Source organism: Hibiscus syriacus, unplaced genomic scaffold (genome assembly GCF_006381635.1).
Source record: "Hibiscus syriacus cultivar Baekdansim isolate YM2019G1 unplaced genomic scaffold, ASM638163v2 tig00110328_pilon, whole genome shotgun sequence".
Taxonomy (NCBI): domain Eukaryota; kingdom Viridiplantae; phylum Streptophyta; class Magnoliopsida; order Malvales; family Malvaceae; genus Hibiscus; species Hibiscus syriacus.
In genome coordinates this window covers 2,607,000-2,625,785 of record NW_024062685.1, presented here as the reverse complement: position 1 = coordinate 2,625,785, position 18,786 = coordinate 2,607,000, and the positions used below count along the sequence as shown (strand labels likewise).

Below are 18,786 nucleotides of genomic sequence, written 5' to 3'. Positions count from 1 at the left end.
ATGTCATGCGATTTTCTATCAAAAATGACATTTGAAGAGTTTGAAAGTTTGGATATTTTGGCTTGGTGGAAAGAAAAGGAAGCACAATTTCCGATTCTAGCCGCCATGGCCCGTGATTTACTAACCGTCCAAGCTTCTACGGTAGCTTCGGAATCCGCTTTTTCTGTTAGTGGCAGGGTTATATCGCAACGGAGATCAAAACTAAGTCCCGAGTCGGTGGAAGTATGCATTTGTTTAAAGGATTATTTGGATGGAGCGGCTCGTAAGCAACATATCACCACCCTAGAAGATGCAATTGATGCCGATTTGGAAGCAAACTTACACATTGAAGAAGTCGAACTTGGAATATCCCTCCAAACGAAGAAGGCGAAGATGATGAAGAAGAGATGGCAATGTAGTTTATTTTATAACTTTGTTTCAATTATCGAACTGGAAGTTTTTAAGTATTTGAATTTATCGAACTTGGAAGTTTTTTAAGTATTTGAATTTATCAAACTTGGAAGTATTTAAGTATTTCAATTATGTTGAGTTAATTAAGTATTTCAATTAAGTATTTAAATTTATCGAACTTGAGGTTTGATGCTTTCTCTTTGATTCTCTCTTGATTCTAGTTGCTTGATGTTTCTTGTCTTTGATCAATGGCTTCTAAGCTTGCTTAAATACACTTTGAATCACTTCTGAACTTTAGTGATAATTAATGAAGATAATATAGCCGTTTAAGTGTGAAAACATTTAATAAAAATGCTTGGAGCGTGGGGGAATCGGTACCCTCATAGGGAATCGGTTCCCTAAGTGTAAAATTCAAATATTTCGACCGTTGAATAGGGGGGAATCGGTACCCCCTATGGGGGAATCGGTTCCCTCCGAGCATTCTGGAAATCTCGGAGCCAAACCATTCAGTGAGGAATCGGTACCCCCTTGGGGGGGAATCGGTTCCCTATGAGTAATCTGGAATATTAAAATCGGTTTTTTTATAACCGGTTTTTTAAAAAAACCGGTTTTTTTAAAACCGAAACCGGTTACACCGGTTAGGATATCCGGCCCTCCAAACCGGTTAAAAACCGAACCGGTTATTTTATAAACCGGTTTTTTTTTCTATGAGAAAAAACCGGATCGGATAAAAACCGATCCGGATCGGTTTGAAATCCGACAAATGTTCATCTCTATGAATAGGCACGCTCAGAGGAGATCGAACCTAGAATTAAAGGGAAAAATAGGCAATAATCAAACCACTAGGGCAAACCCCACAATTGTTATTATTCTTATATGATTTTGTATATATTTATTATTATTATTATGAATTTTATTTTTCAAATATTGTTCGCTTTATTTTTCAATATTTAAAAGAAAATATTTTAAATAAAAAATAATCATAATTTTAATGCTATTGAATTATTATTTTCAATGATTATAGTATATTTAAAATATTGTTTTTACATTCTCAATGTATAAATTTAGGAATTTAGCATCTTTTAATTTTATTTTATTTTTTTAATAATTTTAATTTAAAGTATTTAAAAAATATTTTTTATAATAAAAAATAATTAATTTATTAATAGATTAACTTGAATCAAATATTTAAAAAAATATTGCCTAATTATATAATAATTTGAATATAATCTTTTAATATTTAATAATATTTTATAATTAATTATATAAAATAAATGTATGCATTTAACTTGATATCATGAATGATTATTTTATATTTTTACTATAAGTAATATCATCATTAATGATGAGTAAACTTTATTATTCATTGTTTTATACTGCACTTCGATGAATGTTTTCGTAAGCCTAAAAAATAAAATTAATAATAATTACAATATATAGAAGTATGTAAAATTCAAAACAATTGTGGGGTTTGTCCTGGCGGTAAAATCCCGCCCGGTGCTTGCTTTGATCTTAGGTTTGAATCATCCTAACTCCATTTATTTCTACTTTGTTTTAACCTTGAACAGGTGGTGATTTGTGTCATATCTCGATTGGAGGATTATTTTTTTCAATTAAATTCAAATTAATATTAAATTGGTAGGATATGTAAGTTATAAGGACTAAATGTAAAATTATGCCAATTTTTCTATTGCTACGTCAATATTTCCGTCAAATATTAACAACTAGTGGCTTGATTGACAACAATTAAATATTTAGGTGGTATGATTGACAAAATTGAAAGATCGATGGTATAAGTAAAATGACTCACGGATGGTTCACATAGGAATACCTCGCTTTCTGCAGAACGTGATGTCTGACCTCATGTTCTGCAGAACGCTAGATCAATCAATGTGGAAGAACTTGGATGCAAGAAATACATGGAACTGGCTTTTGTAGAATGCGAGATTTGACACTACTTTCTCCAGAATGCAAGATATTTCTATGTGGTCATTTGGAGTCATTTTTGTTGATTATGGTCATTTTTATAATAAAAAAAATAGTAAAAAAGGGTTATTGATTAAAAAAAACCCTCTACTACTGATGTAAACTTTTAACCATGCATAGTGTAACTCGCAAACGTCCACCAACAAACACGTGTCCATCATCTATAATTCCACGAGTATATTTTACAGACGATTATCAGTGATCACGTGTTGATACACATGATCTTGTTAGGTGACTAACAAATTTATACCATCACTTCTTAAGATGTCCAATCAACATTAATGCCACGACAACTCCTAAACTCCACCTGTCTATAGCATTATAAAGAGTCGTGCAACACTAGGAAAAATGGACACATTCTTCTTGACCACAAACTAGACTCATTCCACCAGAATCTCCATAGCTACCACCAAAATTACTGTCCGACCGCCATTTTTTTTATTGTTGTTTGCTTTACCAATCATCATGACTTGTTTAGAACTTTAATAAATGGGTGAGATATTAAGCTCGGTCCAAACTCGATCTTTCTTGACTTGTTTAGAACGGATAATACCAACAAATGATCAAAATATTAGTATTTAAGCCAAACTCAATCATAAGGCTATGCTGTGTGCTTAATTCTCTTTCTCTGCTTGACTCGACTTAAATGATAGATCGAACTATGTGTATTGAAATGTGCTTTCTTCAATTCTATTTGTATAGAACTAGTAAAAGCCCTCAACACTTGGTATTATTAGTATAGCTATTTTAACCTTTACACGGAAAATATGGCTTTAAGACCAACGAAGAAACTGAGCAGTTCGAATGTTAGAACTCAAACTCTATATTCAGCTTCATACTACCACTACGCCAAATGATCGATCCCCTCTGGTTGCGAGTGTTGTCCCAAAAAGGTAAGCAGCTTGAATGTACCATTACAAATATAGGAATGTCACATTGATTATAAAAATCTGTTCCCATATGCAAAGGAAAATGAGCAGATTAACAACGTTCCATACTTGCAATTTGTCACTAAAATGGCAATGATTGTTACCCTACAAACTACCACATGTTCAAACAAGTCGGGTGGATGATTCCAAAGTTGAGGTTAAATCACCACAAGTTTGAATATATACACAAGTTGGAGAAAAGTTAAGACATTCAGGAAACCGGTCCCAAGTAGTCACCTTCCAAGCTCACCAACGCCTGAAATTCCCTCTCAGCCTCCATCCATTTGGTCCCAATCACGATAAATCTAATGACGACATCCTTCTCAATCTTCGAGTGTTTGTCGTTCATGAACATTCCGTTCTCCCCAGGCACGTAACGGTAGTCGGGCATTTTTATGTGTGACAGATAAATGTTTTGGACCGGTCCACACTTCAGGAACACTCCATGTTTTAGTACCTTGTGTACGACCCCTTGTAGAATCTCTCCTCTGAACATCTTGAATGTGATTCCGCTGAAGAAAACCGGGAAAAGTACATCCCCCGTGTTATGTCTAACTCTTCCCTCTCCGATGGTCTCCAAGGTTGTTACGGCCATAAAATACCCGAGATCCTTGGTGGCTTTCTTGGTAGCAAACTCATCCATAAGACGGATCACTATCGCCTTTTTGAGCATCAAGCCTTTCGCATCCAAGCTGTCGGCAGGAATTATGACATTCCATGGCATCTGCACCTTGAGAAACATTCTGCACCCAAACTCAACATTAGAAAAACAAAATTAATGTCCTTAGGTGCGTTTGGTTCACAGAATGTAAGATTACCGGTGGGAATAAAAGATTACTAGAGAATAGGATTACTGAGAATGTTATATTTTGTATTTGATTGGTTTAACAGGAATGTAAGATTACCGTGTTTGGTTAAAGGAATAAAAGATTATTAGAATATATATTTGACCAAATTGTTCTTATTATATATTTGTTTTTTTAACAAGTTATAAAATATTTATATATTTTCTTTAAAATATTTATATATTTTTTAAAAAAAATTTAAATTCATAAAATTTATATAATATTTTTACAAAATTTAAAATATAAAAAAGTTTAATAAAAAGATAAAATTTTATTTTAACCCCTAAACTTTATAAAATTTTAATTATAGATTTTTTTTTTTGTAAATCTAAAATAATTTAAGGATAAATTTATAATTTAACATTCGTATAATTTTTGTTATTTAATCACAGAATAAGGATATTTTTTAAAGAAAAAAAAATTAAAGGCATTTTAGTTCAAAACGCCGGTAATCCAATAATATCTAAGGAAAGAGAGATAATGACATTCTCGGTAATATACCCAAAAAATCTACTATTGGTAATGTAAGATTAACCAAACGGGGATGTGAGTTCCATTTCCATGAAAATCTCATATTACCCCCAACCAAGCACACAGAGCAAGAAAAATGGTACATCAATCTTGAAGAATTCATAAATAAAAAAGGATCCATATACAACTTAGTCTTTAACCTAATGATCATAAATACAGATAGTACCAAACCAAGGTCAAGCATAAAGCAAAAATGAACTGATAGTATCCATAAAAAATCATGGGATTTCCTCAGGAATTTTTTTTTAAACAAAAAACAAAATGAGCACATTCAGTAGGCTGATCGAACCACAACTCATATCCAAACTTAATTTTCATACAGTCCTTGACAAATAAAACCTTTGCCTGGAGTTTTCTTCACAAACAAGGGTAATCTATTTTTTTCTCTAAAAAAGAAATATTTTCACATATCGTGAAGAACATATACCCATATACAGCGATTACACTACAGATGAACACCTTTCCCGTGTTCAATTGAGCATGCAACAGAAAAGAGTGAAAGAAAAGCCCATCCGAGATCATATATTTTGAAAGACAAATGAAATACTATTTTAAACCAAGCAGTGAAGATGCATCGGGTTTGCTTTGGCGAATGATAATATTATAAATATTGAGCGTTATAAGTGAAGCAAAAACTAACCTTTAGGATAGGCAAGTGAAGCGCCAGAGCTGCTGCTATGGCCGAAGCCGATGAGTGAAACAGGGAAAGGCCTTCCTGAAAGCTGATGAGGAGCGAGCGAGAGCGACAGTACATGAGAAACTAAAGGAAAAAGAAAAAGAAAATGATATAGGTGGTGCCCTAAGACCCTAAATTCTTGGGCCCAAACCAATTTCTTCTCTAATTTTGTCTCTTTATCTCATTAATTTTTTTTATTGATTTTTTTCAATTTTTATTTTAACTCTTATTATTTAATTTTATTATTGATAAAATATAAAAAAATATTTTAAAAAAATTCAATCAAGAATTTTTTAAATATATTTTTTAAAATTTAATTATTTAAAACATTTAAAATAATTATAATAGAAATTAAAAAAATAATTTTTTAAATAAACACAAATTCATATTAAACATTTAAATAAATATAAAAAATAAATAAACAAACGTAAATATAATTATGTATATGTTGTACATATTTATTAAAATCTAAACAATTTGACTATTACCAATTAACTTGGCACACATCAAAACGGTCGGGCTTGGGCCGTACGTATCTCAAAGCAACTGGTTTTATTAGGTTTCTGTTGTCTGCGGCAAAGGGTTTAAGGTTTCTCGTTTTTCTTTCTCTCTTTCTACTTTCGGTGAACGAATAAACTAATGGCGAAGAACCCGATAGAAACCGAAGAAACGAATCGATTAATTCTGGTTTAATCGATGGATTGTCGTAAACTTTTCTCTTGTTCTACTGGACAGGAGCTTCGCTATTTCCCCCCAAATGTTAAAGATGGTACCCCAACTGTTCATCCTCCGCCAGAAATTTTTGAAGAAGGAACTGCCGAGTGGAAAATATCTCTTGTTGGGAAAGTGCTTAGGGCTACTCCGAACTTCTCTTCCCTTCAAAAGATCATTGAAAGCTTGTGGAAAAAACCCTTGCAAGGTTCCAAAATTCAGGCCAGTTACGCCGGACCTAACCTTTACCTGTTTAATTTTGATTATGAATCTGTTCGTGAATGGGTATTGGAAAATGGCCCTTGGCATATTTTTAACAAGCCTCTAATCCTTAGAAAGTGGGAACCAAACATGAAAAAACTACATTTTGACTTGTCTAGAATTCCTCTGTGGGTTCATTTATTCAATGTTCCTCTTGAATTGTTCTCTAATGAAGGCTTAAGTTACATCTCTAGTGCTATAGGATTCCCACTCTCAATGGATTCTATAACAGTTTCTAAATTTCTTCTGGAATTTGCAAAAGTTTGTATCAAAATTGGGGCCTCAGACGAGATTCCTAAGCAAGTTGATTTTATTCTTAATAATGGACAAACTGCTTCTGTTTTTGTGGAAGTTCCTTGGCTCCCACCATGCTGCAAATCTTGCAACACTTTTGGTCAGAGTGCTAAAAGTTGCAAAATTCTTCCTTTAACCTCTCACACGACCACCCAAGTCTGGAGGAAGAAGGAAGCTTCTACTTCCACTAATACTCAAAACTCAAAAATCGTTGAAGACAAGGTGGATTCTAAGCTCACTTCTAACTTCGTAGAGGATATAAATTCTAAGGAACTCAAAACAAGTGACCAACCAGTATCTGATGTCCAATCCTCTAAAAATTCCCCTCCGTCTCTAGATGTTATTCATTCCAAAGGAACTCTGTCTTCCTATCCCTCTATTCCAGAAGTTGACCCTGTTCTTCAAGATTCAAATGATCCTTCTGTTCCAGATTTACTAAGTTCTGCAAACAGTATTCAAACATCTTCTTCTTCTATTTCTAAAGGAAGCAGAGGTTGTCCTCCTAAGAATTCTCCAAGCAGAGCCCTAACAGCATCTAGTAACATGTTTGAGATTCTTAACTCGGTTGAAGATACTCAGTCAATACCTATTTTTCCTGGTAACCAGCCCAAAAAAGCTGCTTCTGGTATTGTCATCTTGATCAGAGAACTCAAATCAAAGAAGAAACATAATCTTGAGAAATCAAAACTTCATACTGTTGGCAGTAAAGGAGGGGAACCAAATCCCTCAACTCAAGTCCAATGATCATCTCTTTTTGGAACGTTAGAGGATTAAACAATCCTCTAAAACAAACCAAGGTCCTCAGAAGAGCTACTCTCTACAAAGTTATTGAAAACATTTTGTTGTTTCGATATAACAAATTAAATTAAAAGAATTTTAATTTTAAAAATGATTTTTCTAAGCATATTCGATATATTAAATCGAATATCAAAATATTACTCAAAGTAATTCAAAGTTCATTTTAAATCCTTACTCAAGTGTAAAATTAAGTTTTAATCTTAAAATAATTTCAAAATGATTTTACAAAATATTTCGAACCATTTTAAAGCAAAAAATTCCAGATTGCTCAGAGGGAACCGATTCCCCCCAAAGAGGGTACAAATTCCCCCTGAATGGTTTGGCTCCGAGAATTCCAGTATGCTCGGAGGGAACCGATTCCCCCCAGGGATACCGATTCCCCCCTGTTCAACGGTCGAAATATTTGAATTTTACACTTAGGGAATCGATTCCCCATGAGGGGTACCGATTCCCCCCACGCTCCAAGCAGAAATATTAATTGTTTTCACACTTAAACGGCTCCAATAACTTCATTAATGATCCCCAACATTCAGAAGTGATTCAAGGTGTATTTAAGCAAGCTTAGAAGCCATTGATCAAAAACAAGAAACATCAAGCAACTAGAATCAAAAGAGAATCAAAAAGAAAGCATCAAACCTAAAGTTTGAGCATTTCAAGCCTATTTTTCATTCAATATTCATTTTGCTTTCAAGAACACTTATTGTGCTCAATTGTATTTATTCTTGAGTGTTCTTTCTTTGTTCTAGAATTGTGCAAACATATTTGCCTTGTGAGGTTTTTCTTGTAAGTTTGCAAATTTGTAATCTTCTCTTTGAGAAAAGAGTGTTCTCAAGAATTGAGGTATATTCTTGAGGGAGTTGTAAGGTTATCTCTTTGGCCTCAAAAGAAAGAACAAATTAGTGAATTTGTTGGAAAATCCTTAGTGTGGATAGCTAAGGTAGTGGACGTAGACTTTGGTTGATAAAGTCGAACCACTCTAAATCGATGTGCAATTACTTTCACTTTTCTGCAAGAGCTTCCACAAAATTTTAATTGCCAATTCATCCCCTCTTGGCCGATTCCGTCAATCGATTAACTCAACAATTGGCATCAATGCCTAACTCATTTGAAGGTTTAATAGCATCTTGAGTCAATTCGGGAAGAGTTACATTGATAATCAAAGTCATCAATGTCCTCTACTTCAAACTTCGACTCCGGTCTTGATTCGATGCCCGTCAACAAGCCTCCTTTCTTCAATGGGGCTAACTATGCCTATTGGAAAAATAGGATGATGTACTTCATTCAATCAAGTGACATGGGAACATGGAATGTCGTAGAAGAAGGATACATCAAGCCTCTCACTCATCCAAGATTGTGGAGTGAAGGAGAGACAAAAATGTTCCAGCTCAACTCCAAAGGCATCCATATCATATTTTTTGCTCTTGGACCAGATGAATACGAAAGAGTTTCATCTTGTACAACCGCCAAAGAAATATGGGACAAACTTCAAGTCACTCATGAAGGTACCGATGAGCTAAAGAAATCTAAAATTAGTATTCTAACGCATAGCTATGAAAATTTCAGGATGAAACCAAATGAAGATATCAAAGCTATGACGGATAGATTCTCAACGATTGTCAATGGTCTCAAATCATATGGAGAGATCATTTCAAATGAAAACCTTGTGAGGAAGTTAGTTTACTCCCTTCCAAAATCATGGCAATCAAAGAAGACGACAATCATCGAGTCTAAGGACCTAACGTCCTTAACTCTTGAAGAACTAATCGATTCCCTTCTCACTCATGAAATGATTCTTGAAGATGAGGTGGACCTCGATAAGATTGACGAGACACCAAAGGAGAAGGAGAAGAAGAAAAACATTGGAGTTGCTCTCAAATCCACAAAAGATGAGAGTGATTCGAATGAAGATGACGATGATGAGAAAATGACATTGTTTGCCAAATGGTTCAGAAAAATGATGAGACCTTACCAAGGAAGAAAATTCAAACGAAATGAAGGCCTAAAAAATGAACCAAAAGAGAAGGACCCGATCATTTGCTATGAATGCAAAAAGCTGGGGCATGTCAAATATGATTGCCCACAATTGAAGAGAAAGGGTCAATCAAAGAATAAGCACAAGGCTCATGTGGCTACATGGAGCGATGAAGAAGGTTTCGATGAAGAGGAACAAGAAGTAGCAAACTTGTGCTTGATGGCATTCGGGGAACATTCTAAGGTAACCTCTAACTCATCTGATTTTGACGATTTATCTTATGATAAGCTATTAGAGGAATATAATGAGTTGGCTTCTGATTATGAGAAATTATTTTTAAAACATAAAAATGATATTTCAAAATTGAAAAATGAAAATAAACTCATATCCAAAACCAACAACGATCTTGAAAGTAAAATCAAAGATCTGCAAATCAAACTAGAAGAGTTTGAAAAGAAAAATTTGGATTTGTAAAATTTACTTTCAAAGATCAATGATGATCATCAAAAGAAAATTGATGATCTTAAAGCTTCTTTTGATAAAGTTGGAACAAGACGTTTTGAAAAAGGAGAAAATTCAAAATCCAACTTTGTTAGAAAAAGTGTTAAAAACTACAATCATAGAGGTCCCCGAAGAACCACTAATGGAAAAATCGTTAGAAGTATGTGGGTTCCTAAAGAACTCATTACTACTAAAGATAAAGATATCCTACACAAATGGATACGTAAGGGGACTAGGATTTTGAAAACTAATGAATATGGACCCAAAAGAATTTGGGTACCAAAAATAAAAAATTAATCTATGTTTGTAGGAAAAGGAGCATTGCTACAAGGCACGGGAAATAAATCTAAATTCATGGTACCTTGATAGTGGATGCTCGAGACACATGACCGGGGACAAAAACCTATTCATAGAGCTTAACGCCAAAAATGGAGGAGAAGTGACTTTTGGTGATGATTCAAAAGGTCACATTGAAGGTATATGTACAATAGGTAATACCTCTTCCATAAAAATTAAAAATGTGTTATATGTGAATAGATTAAAGCATAATCTCTTGAGTATTAGTCAATTATGTGATAAGGGATTCAATATCATATTTGAAACTAATGGTTGTAAAGTCATTGACATTGCATCTAATAGAATTATGCTTGTTGGTCATAGAATAGGAAACATATGCATGGTGCATTTAGACTATATAGAAATAACTAATTTATGCCTAGTTGCTAAGGATGAGCATGATAGTTGGTTATGGCATAGGAGACTAGGACATGCTAGCATGAGTGTTTTGCAACGGTTAGTTTAAGGAGAATTGGTTCGAGGGCTGCCTAAACTAAAATTTGATAATGATAAAATCTGTGATGCTTGTGCTAAAGGAAAACAAAAGCGAGTTTCTTTTAAATCCATTAATGATGTGTCAACTAGTAGAGTATTACAATTGATCCATATAGATCTTTTTGGGCCAACTAGGACTACTAGCTTGGGTGGAAAACAATATGCATTTGTCTTGGTAGATGACTATTCTAGATATACTTGGGTTCTATTCTTAAGTACTAAAGATGAAGCATTAGAAAATTTCATCACATTTTCAAAAGTAATCCAAAACGAAAAAGGTTACTCTATCACTAGTGTTAGAAGTGATCATGCCACTGAATTTGAAAATCTTGGATTTAATGAGTTTTGTAATTCTAATGGTATTAGCCATAATTTTTCAGCACCTAGAACCCCTCAACAAAATGGAGTTGTTGAGAGGAAAAATCGAACTTTAGAAGAAATGGCTAGAACCATGCTTTGTGAAAATAATTTGCCAAAATATTTTTGGGATAAAGCCACAAATACCGCTTGTTATGTTGTAAATCGAGTAATGATTAGGCCAATTTTAAAGAAAACTCCATATGAAATTTTTAAAAATAAAAAGCCTGACATTAGCTATTTTCATCCTTTTGGATGTAAATGTTTTGTTTTAAACAACGGTAAAGAAAACCTTGGAAAATTTGATGCTAAAAGTGATGAAGGAATATTTCTGGGTTATTCCTTAAATTCTAAAGCTTATCGAGTATTTAATAAAAGAACTTTGGTTGTAGAAGAGTCTATACATGTTGTTTTCGATGATAATCTCCTTCCAAGGAAGGATTCTTGTTTGAATGATGATGTAGGTATTATTAATACAAATGACGTTAGACATGACGTTGGAGAATCATCATCAAATGAAGAAACGAAAGATGAGGAAACTCATGATCCTCTTGAGAATCCAACCATTGAAGAAAGGGAAGTATCTTATCCAAGAGAGTACAACTATGTCAAGGATGGTGAGATTATAGGTGATCCATCCAAAGGGGAAACAACTCGATCTTCTCTTAGAAATATTTGTAATTATGTTGCATTTATTTCATGCATAGAGCCTAAGAATATTAAAGAAGCATTAAATGATGAACATTGGATTATGGCTATGCAAGAAGAATTAAATCAATTTGAGAAAAGTAAAGTATGGACATTAGTTGAAAGACCTAGTAATAAATCTACTGTAGGTACTAGATAGGTATTTAGGAATAAGATGATGAGAGTGGTAATATAGTGAGAAAAAAGGCTAGACTTGTTGCTCAAGTGTATACTCAATAAGAGGGCATAGACTATGATGAAACATACGTTCCCGTAGCTAGGATGGAAGCAATTAGAATGTTATTAGCATTTGCATGTTTTCATGAATTTAAATTATATCAAATGGATGTGAAAAGTGCATTTTTAAATGGTTTTATAAAAGAAGAAGTGTATGTGGAACAACCTCCAGGTTTTGAAGATTCAAATCATGTTCTTAAATTGACAAAAGCACTTTATGGTTTAAAACAAGCTCCTAGAGCTTGGTATGAAAGATTGTCAAACTTTTTAATTGAAAATGGTTTTTCAAAAGGAAAGGTTGACACTACATTGTTTTTAAAGCATAAAGGTAAAGATTTATTAGTAGTTCAAATTTATGTTGATGATATAATATTTGGTTCTACTAATGATGTTCTTTGCCAAGAATTTTATAAGCTAATACAAAGCGAATTCGAAATGAGCATGATGGGGGAGCTCTCATTTTTCTTGGGACTCCAAATCAAGCAAAGAAAAGATGGCATCTTCATCAATCAAGCTAAGTACGTCAAAGATATGCTCAATAAGTTTGGACTGGAAAATGGGAAACCTCATGACACACCAATGAGCTTTTCTACAAAGCTTGACTTGGATGAAGGAGGTAAATGTGTGGATGTTAAATTATATAGGTCAATGATTGGTTCTTTGCTCTATCTAACTGCAAGTAGACCAGACATTATGTTTAGTGTTAGCTTATGTGCTAGATTTCAATCATGTCCTAAGGAATCACATTTACTAGCTATTAAGAGAATCTTTAGATACCTTAAGGACACTCATAGTTTAGGACTTTGGTATCCTAGAGACTCTAGCTTTAGCTTGCATGCCTTTTCTGATACGGATTATGGAGGATGCAAATTAGATAGGAAAAGCACCTCTGGTACTTGCCAATTCCTTGGAAATATGTTGATTTCTTGGTTTTCAAAGAAACAAAATTGTGTTGCATTATCTACCACTGAAGCCGAATACATTTCAGCCGGTAGTTGTTGTGCACAAGTTTTATGGATGAAATAAATTTTTGATTATGGAATTGAAGTAGGTACCATTCCTATCAAGTGTGACAATACTAGTGCTATTTGTCTCACTAAAAATCCCATCCAACACTCTAGAACTAAGCACATTGAAATAAGACATCACTTCATTAGAGACCATGTCACTAAGGAAGATGTAGTTCTAGAATTTGTTGATACTTTGCATCAATTAGCGGATATCTTTACAAAACCTTTAGACAATGAACGTTTTTGGACACTTAGGAGAGAATTAGGTTTAACTGACCTATCTTCACTTAGTGTTTAAAATAATTTTAGCACTTTTAAGACTAAATGAAAAATGCCTATAATAGTAATTTTTGATTACATTCATTGCTATTAGTTAGGGGGAGTTTATGATTCTTGATGAAAAATTAACTTTATGTTCAAATGTAGTTTAAGGATTAATTGATTGATTGAACATAATTAATTTTTGATATATGAGTTGCCAATACCACTAGAAAAGAGTAATTTAGCATTTTGAGTGTTTAAAATACATATTTTTTTAATTATAGGGCAGAGGGAATCGATACCCCCTTGAAGGGGAACCGATTCCCCCTTTGAATGGGAATCGATTCCCCCTAGGGGAATCGATACCCCCCTGGGGTTCTGGTTTTTAACCGGGCAGAACACCCAAAAATGTTAAAACCCTCTTCTCTTGCCGTCATTCCTCTCTCTACTCTCTCCCTATCTCATTTTCGCCTCAAATCAACGTTTATTATCGGAATTACTTCAAATATCATATTCTAAACCTGCTAGCATCATTAAAATCGTGTAAACAACATCAAAATCCACTCAATCTCATCTTTCAAGGTAAATTTTTCTAAACTCTCTATTTCATTGATTTTGAACATATGACTAGTTTCAATTAGTTCTAGATAGAAATAGTGATCGGGCATTGCTTATTAGTGTTTATAAACTAAATTTTTACTACTAATTTCATCAAAAACACAAGATTTTTCCGAAATTTTTGAAATAAAAAAAATTATTTATTGTTGTGTTTTGATTAAATTACGTTGTTATTATGAAAACTATACATATATTGATTTTCAAAACCTTATTTTTCAATAAGTTTTTTGAAAACTTTGCCCATTAGGATTAGTTTAAGAGAACCTTGAAATATTGAGAACTCAATTGAGTTTTGGGATTGATTGAATTGCATACTTGTGTTTTTTAAATTGCAGGTTATCCATTCTATTCCGATTTCCTAAACCATGTCCAATCCTAAACGTGCTAGGTCATCATCTAGTCGTTCAAACCAACAACCAAATCCACCTCCAAATCCTCCTCATATTCCTGAAATTCCTATTCCTAATCCCGTTGATCCTAATATGACTATCCAAAACTCGTGCTTCAATCATTCTGGTTCTAGAAATCATCGTTTTTGGTATTATCAATATTTTGACTCTTACAAAATTAGAGAAGAACGTATCCCTTCTCGTCAAGCTATGATAGATATCGATTTTAGATATCTTCCTCTTTTGCAAGAGTGGAAATTTGATAAACTTTGTGATCTTGAACCTATAGCTTACCATCAACTTGTTCGCATATTCTATTATAATGCCGTTTGTATTAAAAACCGAGCTCAAACCAAAACCATAGCAGTTCTTTCTTATCTCCTAGGACATTTCATCCATCTTGACTCGGCTTACATAGTTAATGAATTGGGATTAGATAATGATGGTATATCAAATGAAAAATAATTTTTAGGTTCTCGTTATAAAAGAAGGGATAGTGTGAATGTCTTAGATCTTCATGATCGTTTTCTTCATCTAATGATTTCTTGGTGGTTTCGACCATCCGGAGGTCGTTACTCTACTCTTCGTGCTTTAGATTTTTGGTGGTTACATTGTTTCCAAAACAATCTTAAAATAAATCTTCCTGAGATTACTTTTGCTGAAATTGTTGAAACCGTAAACCAAGTTCCAAATAAGAAACTCTGTTCATCTCTAGTTTACGGTTGCATTCTGAGTAATCTATTTTCTAAAGCCGGGCTTAGAGTAGGTCTAGATGTCGTCTTTCCTCTCAAGAAACATATTAATCTTCTTTCCTTAACGAGAGTGGGATGGATAAAGAATAAGGACACCGGTGAATGGGTTTGATCTTCTGAAAATACTCCGGGAGCTAGCTCTTCTCAAGCCCCACCAGAAGCTGACGATAATCTCGAGCTTGAACAATTAATGCAAGATATTGACGAAGCCGACGATGAGTCGGAACAACCCGAGGAACAAGCTCAACAAGAAGATCATGGCCTCCATATTTTCAATCATTTATGGAGACATTTGATTTCCATTATGCATCCTTGGATTCTCACTTCACTTCCATAGAATCTCACTTCTCGACTATGGAAGCTCAACAATTGGAAATTCTCTGGGAGATGCGTGCAAACAATGAAGCAACCAACGCTCATATTAATGAACTCACTCATGAAATGGCAGCTATGCGAGCTCATTTCCCACCTCCCGATCCTCCTACAGATGCTTTAACTTTGATATTTGCTTTGCTTGTTTGGATTGAACTTATTGTTAAAACATTTTGAATGTTTTATGGATTGTTTATTTTTGGTTGTTCGAACTTATGTTTAATACATTTGATTTGGATTTTGTGTTTATTTTGCATCTTTAGACATATATGACCAATTATCCATTACATGTTTATGAATATTGATTATGAAACTAATGGCTAACCTCTCTTTTGATTGTGTTCTTAGCAGCTTATGTTTTTATATATAATCAATTGGCTAAATGATTTCAAAACCTTGTTTAAAATCTTTTATGAGTCTTTTTGATTTAACAAAAATGGGGAGAAATGTTAAAAGCGTTTTTGAAGAGGAGTAGTGTTAAAGTAAGGGGGAGTAATTTTTTTCAAAATCAAAATTCATTTTGAAATTAGAAAAACTTAAAATGTTTTGTTATATCAAAAAAGGGGAGATTGTTGAAAACATTTTGTTGTTTCGATATAACAAATTAAATTAAAAGAATTTTAATTTTGAAAATGATTTTTCTAAGCATATTCGATATATTAAATCGAATATCAAAATATTACTCAAAGTATTTCAAAGTTCATTTTAAATCCTTACTCAAGTGTAAAATTAAGTTTTAATCTTAAAATAATTTCAAAACGATTTTACAAAATATTTCGAACCATTTCAAAGCCAAAAATTCCAGATTGCTCAGAGGGAACCGATTCCCCCCAAGGGGGTACCGATTCTCCCATGAATGGTTTGGCTCCGAGAATTCCAGTATGCTCGGAAGGAACCGATTCCCCCCCCAGGGGTGCCGATTCCCCCTGTTCAACAGTCAAAATATTTGAATTTTACACTTAGGGAACCGATTCCCCATGAGGGGTACCAATTCCCCCCACGCTCCAAGCAGAAATATTAATTGTTTTCACACTTAAACGGCTCCAATAACTTCATTAATGATCCCCAACGTTCAGAAGTGATTCAAGGTGTATTTAAGCAAGCTTAGAAGCCATTGATAAAAAACAAGAAACATCAAGCAACTAGAATCAAGAGAGAATTAAAAAGAAAGCATCAAACCTAAAGTTTGAGCATTTCAAGCCTATTTTTCATTCAATATTCATTTTGCTTTCAAGAACACTTATTGTGCTCAATTGTATTTATTCTTGAGTGTTCTTTCTTTGTTCTAGAATTGTGCAAACATATTTGCCTTGTGAGGTTTTTCTTGTAAGTTTGCAAATTTATAATCTTCTCTTTGAGAAAAGAGTGTTCTCAAGAATTGGAGTATATTCTTGAGGGAGTTGTAAGGTTATCTCTTTGGCCTCAAAAGAAAGAACAAATTAGTGAATTTGTTGGAAAATCCTTAGTGTGGATAGCTAAGATAGTGGACGTAGACTTTGGTTGATAAAGTCGAACCACTCTAATTCGCTGTGCAATTACTTTCAATTTTCTGCAAGAGCTTCCACAAAATTTTAATTGCCAATTCACCCCCCCTCTTGGCCGATTCCATCAATCGATTAACTCAACAAAAGTAGATATTTTTTGCTTGCTAGAAACCCGGGTTAAGCAAGACAAATCCACTGACATTCTAGCCTCCACTTTTGAAAATTGGAATATTTATTCCAATTATGACTTTGCCATTAATGGAAGAATTTGGCTTCTATGGAGGAAAAATCTTAATATTTCTTTATGCCATACTTCGGTTCAGATCATTACTGTTAAAAGCAACTTCAATAACAATCCATTCTTACTTACTGCAATATATGGGTGCAACGATGGAATCACGCGAATGAAACTTTGGCAAGATCTTCGCAACATTGATTCTGATTTTGGTAATCTTCCTTGGATTTTGGGAGGAGACTTTAATGTCATCCTTCATCCTCAAGAATCTACTGCTCATGAGTAGCTAAGTATGGTCACTTCCCCGGAAATGATTAATTTCCAGGAAATCTATCACGATCTTCACCTCCTTGACCATCCATTTTTTGGCCTAACTTACTCTTGGAGTAACAAACAAAAAGAAAATTTCCTTTCCCGAAAGCTTGACAGAGTTCTCATCAATCCTCATTGGCCTGAATATTTTCCTCACTCCTTTGTGGAATTTCTTTCCCTTGGTCCTTGTGACCATTGTATGGCTTCAGTGCCTCTTCACAAAGAGGTTCAATCCAATAGAACAAAGCCATTTAAATTCTTTAACTGTTGGACCTTGCACCCAAATTTTATTAATATTGTCAGCCACTCTTGGTCCATTCCAATCCAAGAAAACCCTATGAAGAAACTATTCCTCAAGCTAAAACGCCTTAATAATGACTACTACAGTGACATTTTTTCTTGGGTTAGACAAAAGAGAGAAGAAATTGAAAAACAACAAATCCTTACCTTAACAGGCATTGAGCCAGTTGACAAGGAGCTTGAACTGCAAAATGACCTCGCCTCCTTAGAGGAAGCCGAAACAATGGTTCTCAAACAAAAAGAAAAAATTCACTGGCTAAAAGAAGGTGAAAAATGTACCAGATTTTTCAACTCAGTCATTGCTTCTAAAAGGAAGAAAGACACCATTAGAGTGATTGTGGATGATCAAGGAAGAAGGTTGGAAACTTTTGATGACATGTCCTCAGAAGTTGTAAACTTTTTCCAAAAACTTCTAGGCACTCAAGAACCTAATATTAAAGAATGTCACTCCAAAATTCTTAAAGACCTCATTCATCATATTCTTTTCTCTAAAGATTATGAAGGCCTTACTAGGGAAGTTACTTCAGAAGAGATCAAGGAGGCCATTTTCAGCCAAGGAAATGAAAAGGCCCCTGGCCCAGATGGATATTCTCCTCTTTTCTTCAAGAAAACCTGGCCAGTGGTTGGAAAAGAAGTGATTGAAGCTATTACCTTTTTCTTCAAGGAATCTTATATCTTCCCAGCTTTTAATGCCACTACAATTGCCTTGGTTCCAAAGATACTGAACCCCAACAAAGTCTCTGATTTTCGCCCTATTTCATGTTGTTCAGTAATTTATAAGGCCATCACAAAGATCATTGTTACTAGGATGACTCATTTCCTGCCAAAGATTATTTCCTCCAACCAATCTGCTTTTGTTAAAGGAAGGAGTATTATAGACAATACCCTCCTCGCCCAAGAAATTGTGAAGGGTTATGGGAGGAAATCAATTTCCCCAAGGCGTGCCTTGAAAATTGATCTTCAAAAAGCTTTTGATTCCATTCACTAGAAATTCATTCCTAGCATTCTAAAGGCTCTTCAATTCCCAAATATTTTTATAGAATGGAT

General features: G+C 34.0%; 2 protein-coding genes across 2 annotated transcripts; one reads left to right on the top strand and one right to left on the bottom strand.

Annotated features, from left to right (window-relative positions):
- Positions 1–3,297: 3,297 nt before the first annotated feature.
- On the bottom strand, positions 3,298–5,430 carry LOC120118873 (DNA-directed RNA polymerase V subunit 7-like). Its single transcript, XM_039138809.1, has 2 exons — positions 5,322–5,430; positions 3,298–4,048 (listed from the first exon to the last, which is right to left on the bottom strand). Exon 2 carries the CDS (start codon positions 4,045–4,047, stop codon positions 3,517–3,519), a length of 531 nt encoding a protein of 176 aa, XP_038994740.1. The 5' UTR covers position 4,048; positions 5,322–5,430; the 3' UTR covers positions 3,298–3,516.
- Positions 5,431–17,419: 11,989 nt separating this feature from the next.
- Positions 17,420–18,727, top strand: LOC120118853. Its single transcript, XM_039138799.1, has one exon. The coding sequence runs from the start codon at positions 17,420–17,422 to the stop codon at positions 18,725–18,727; it is 1,308 nt and encodes a 435-aa protein (XP_038994730.1).
- Positions 18,728–18,786: the final 59 nt, after the last annotated feature.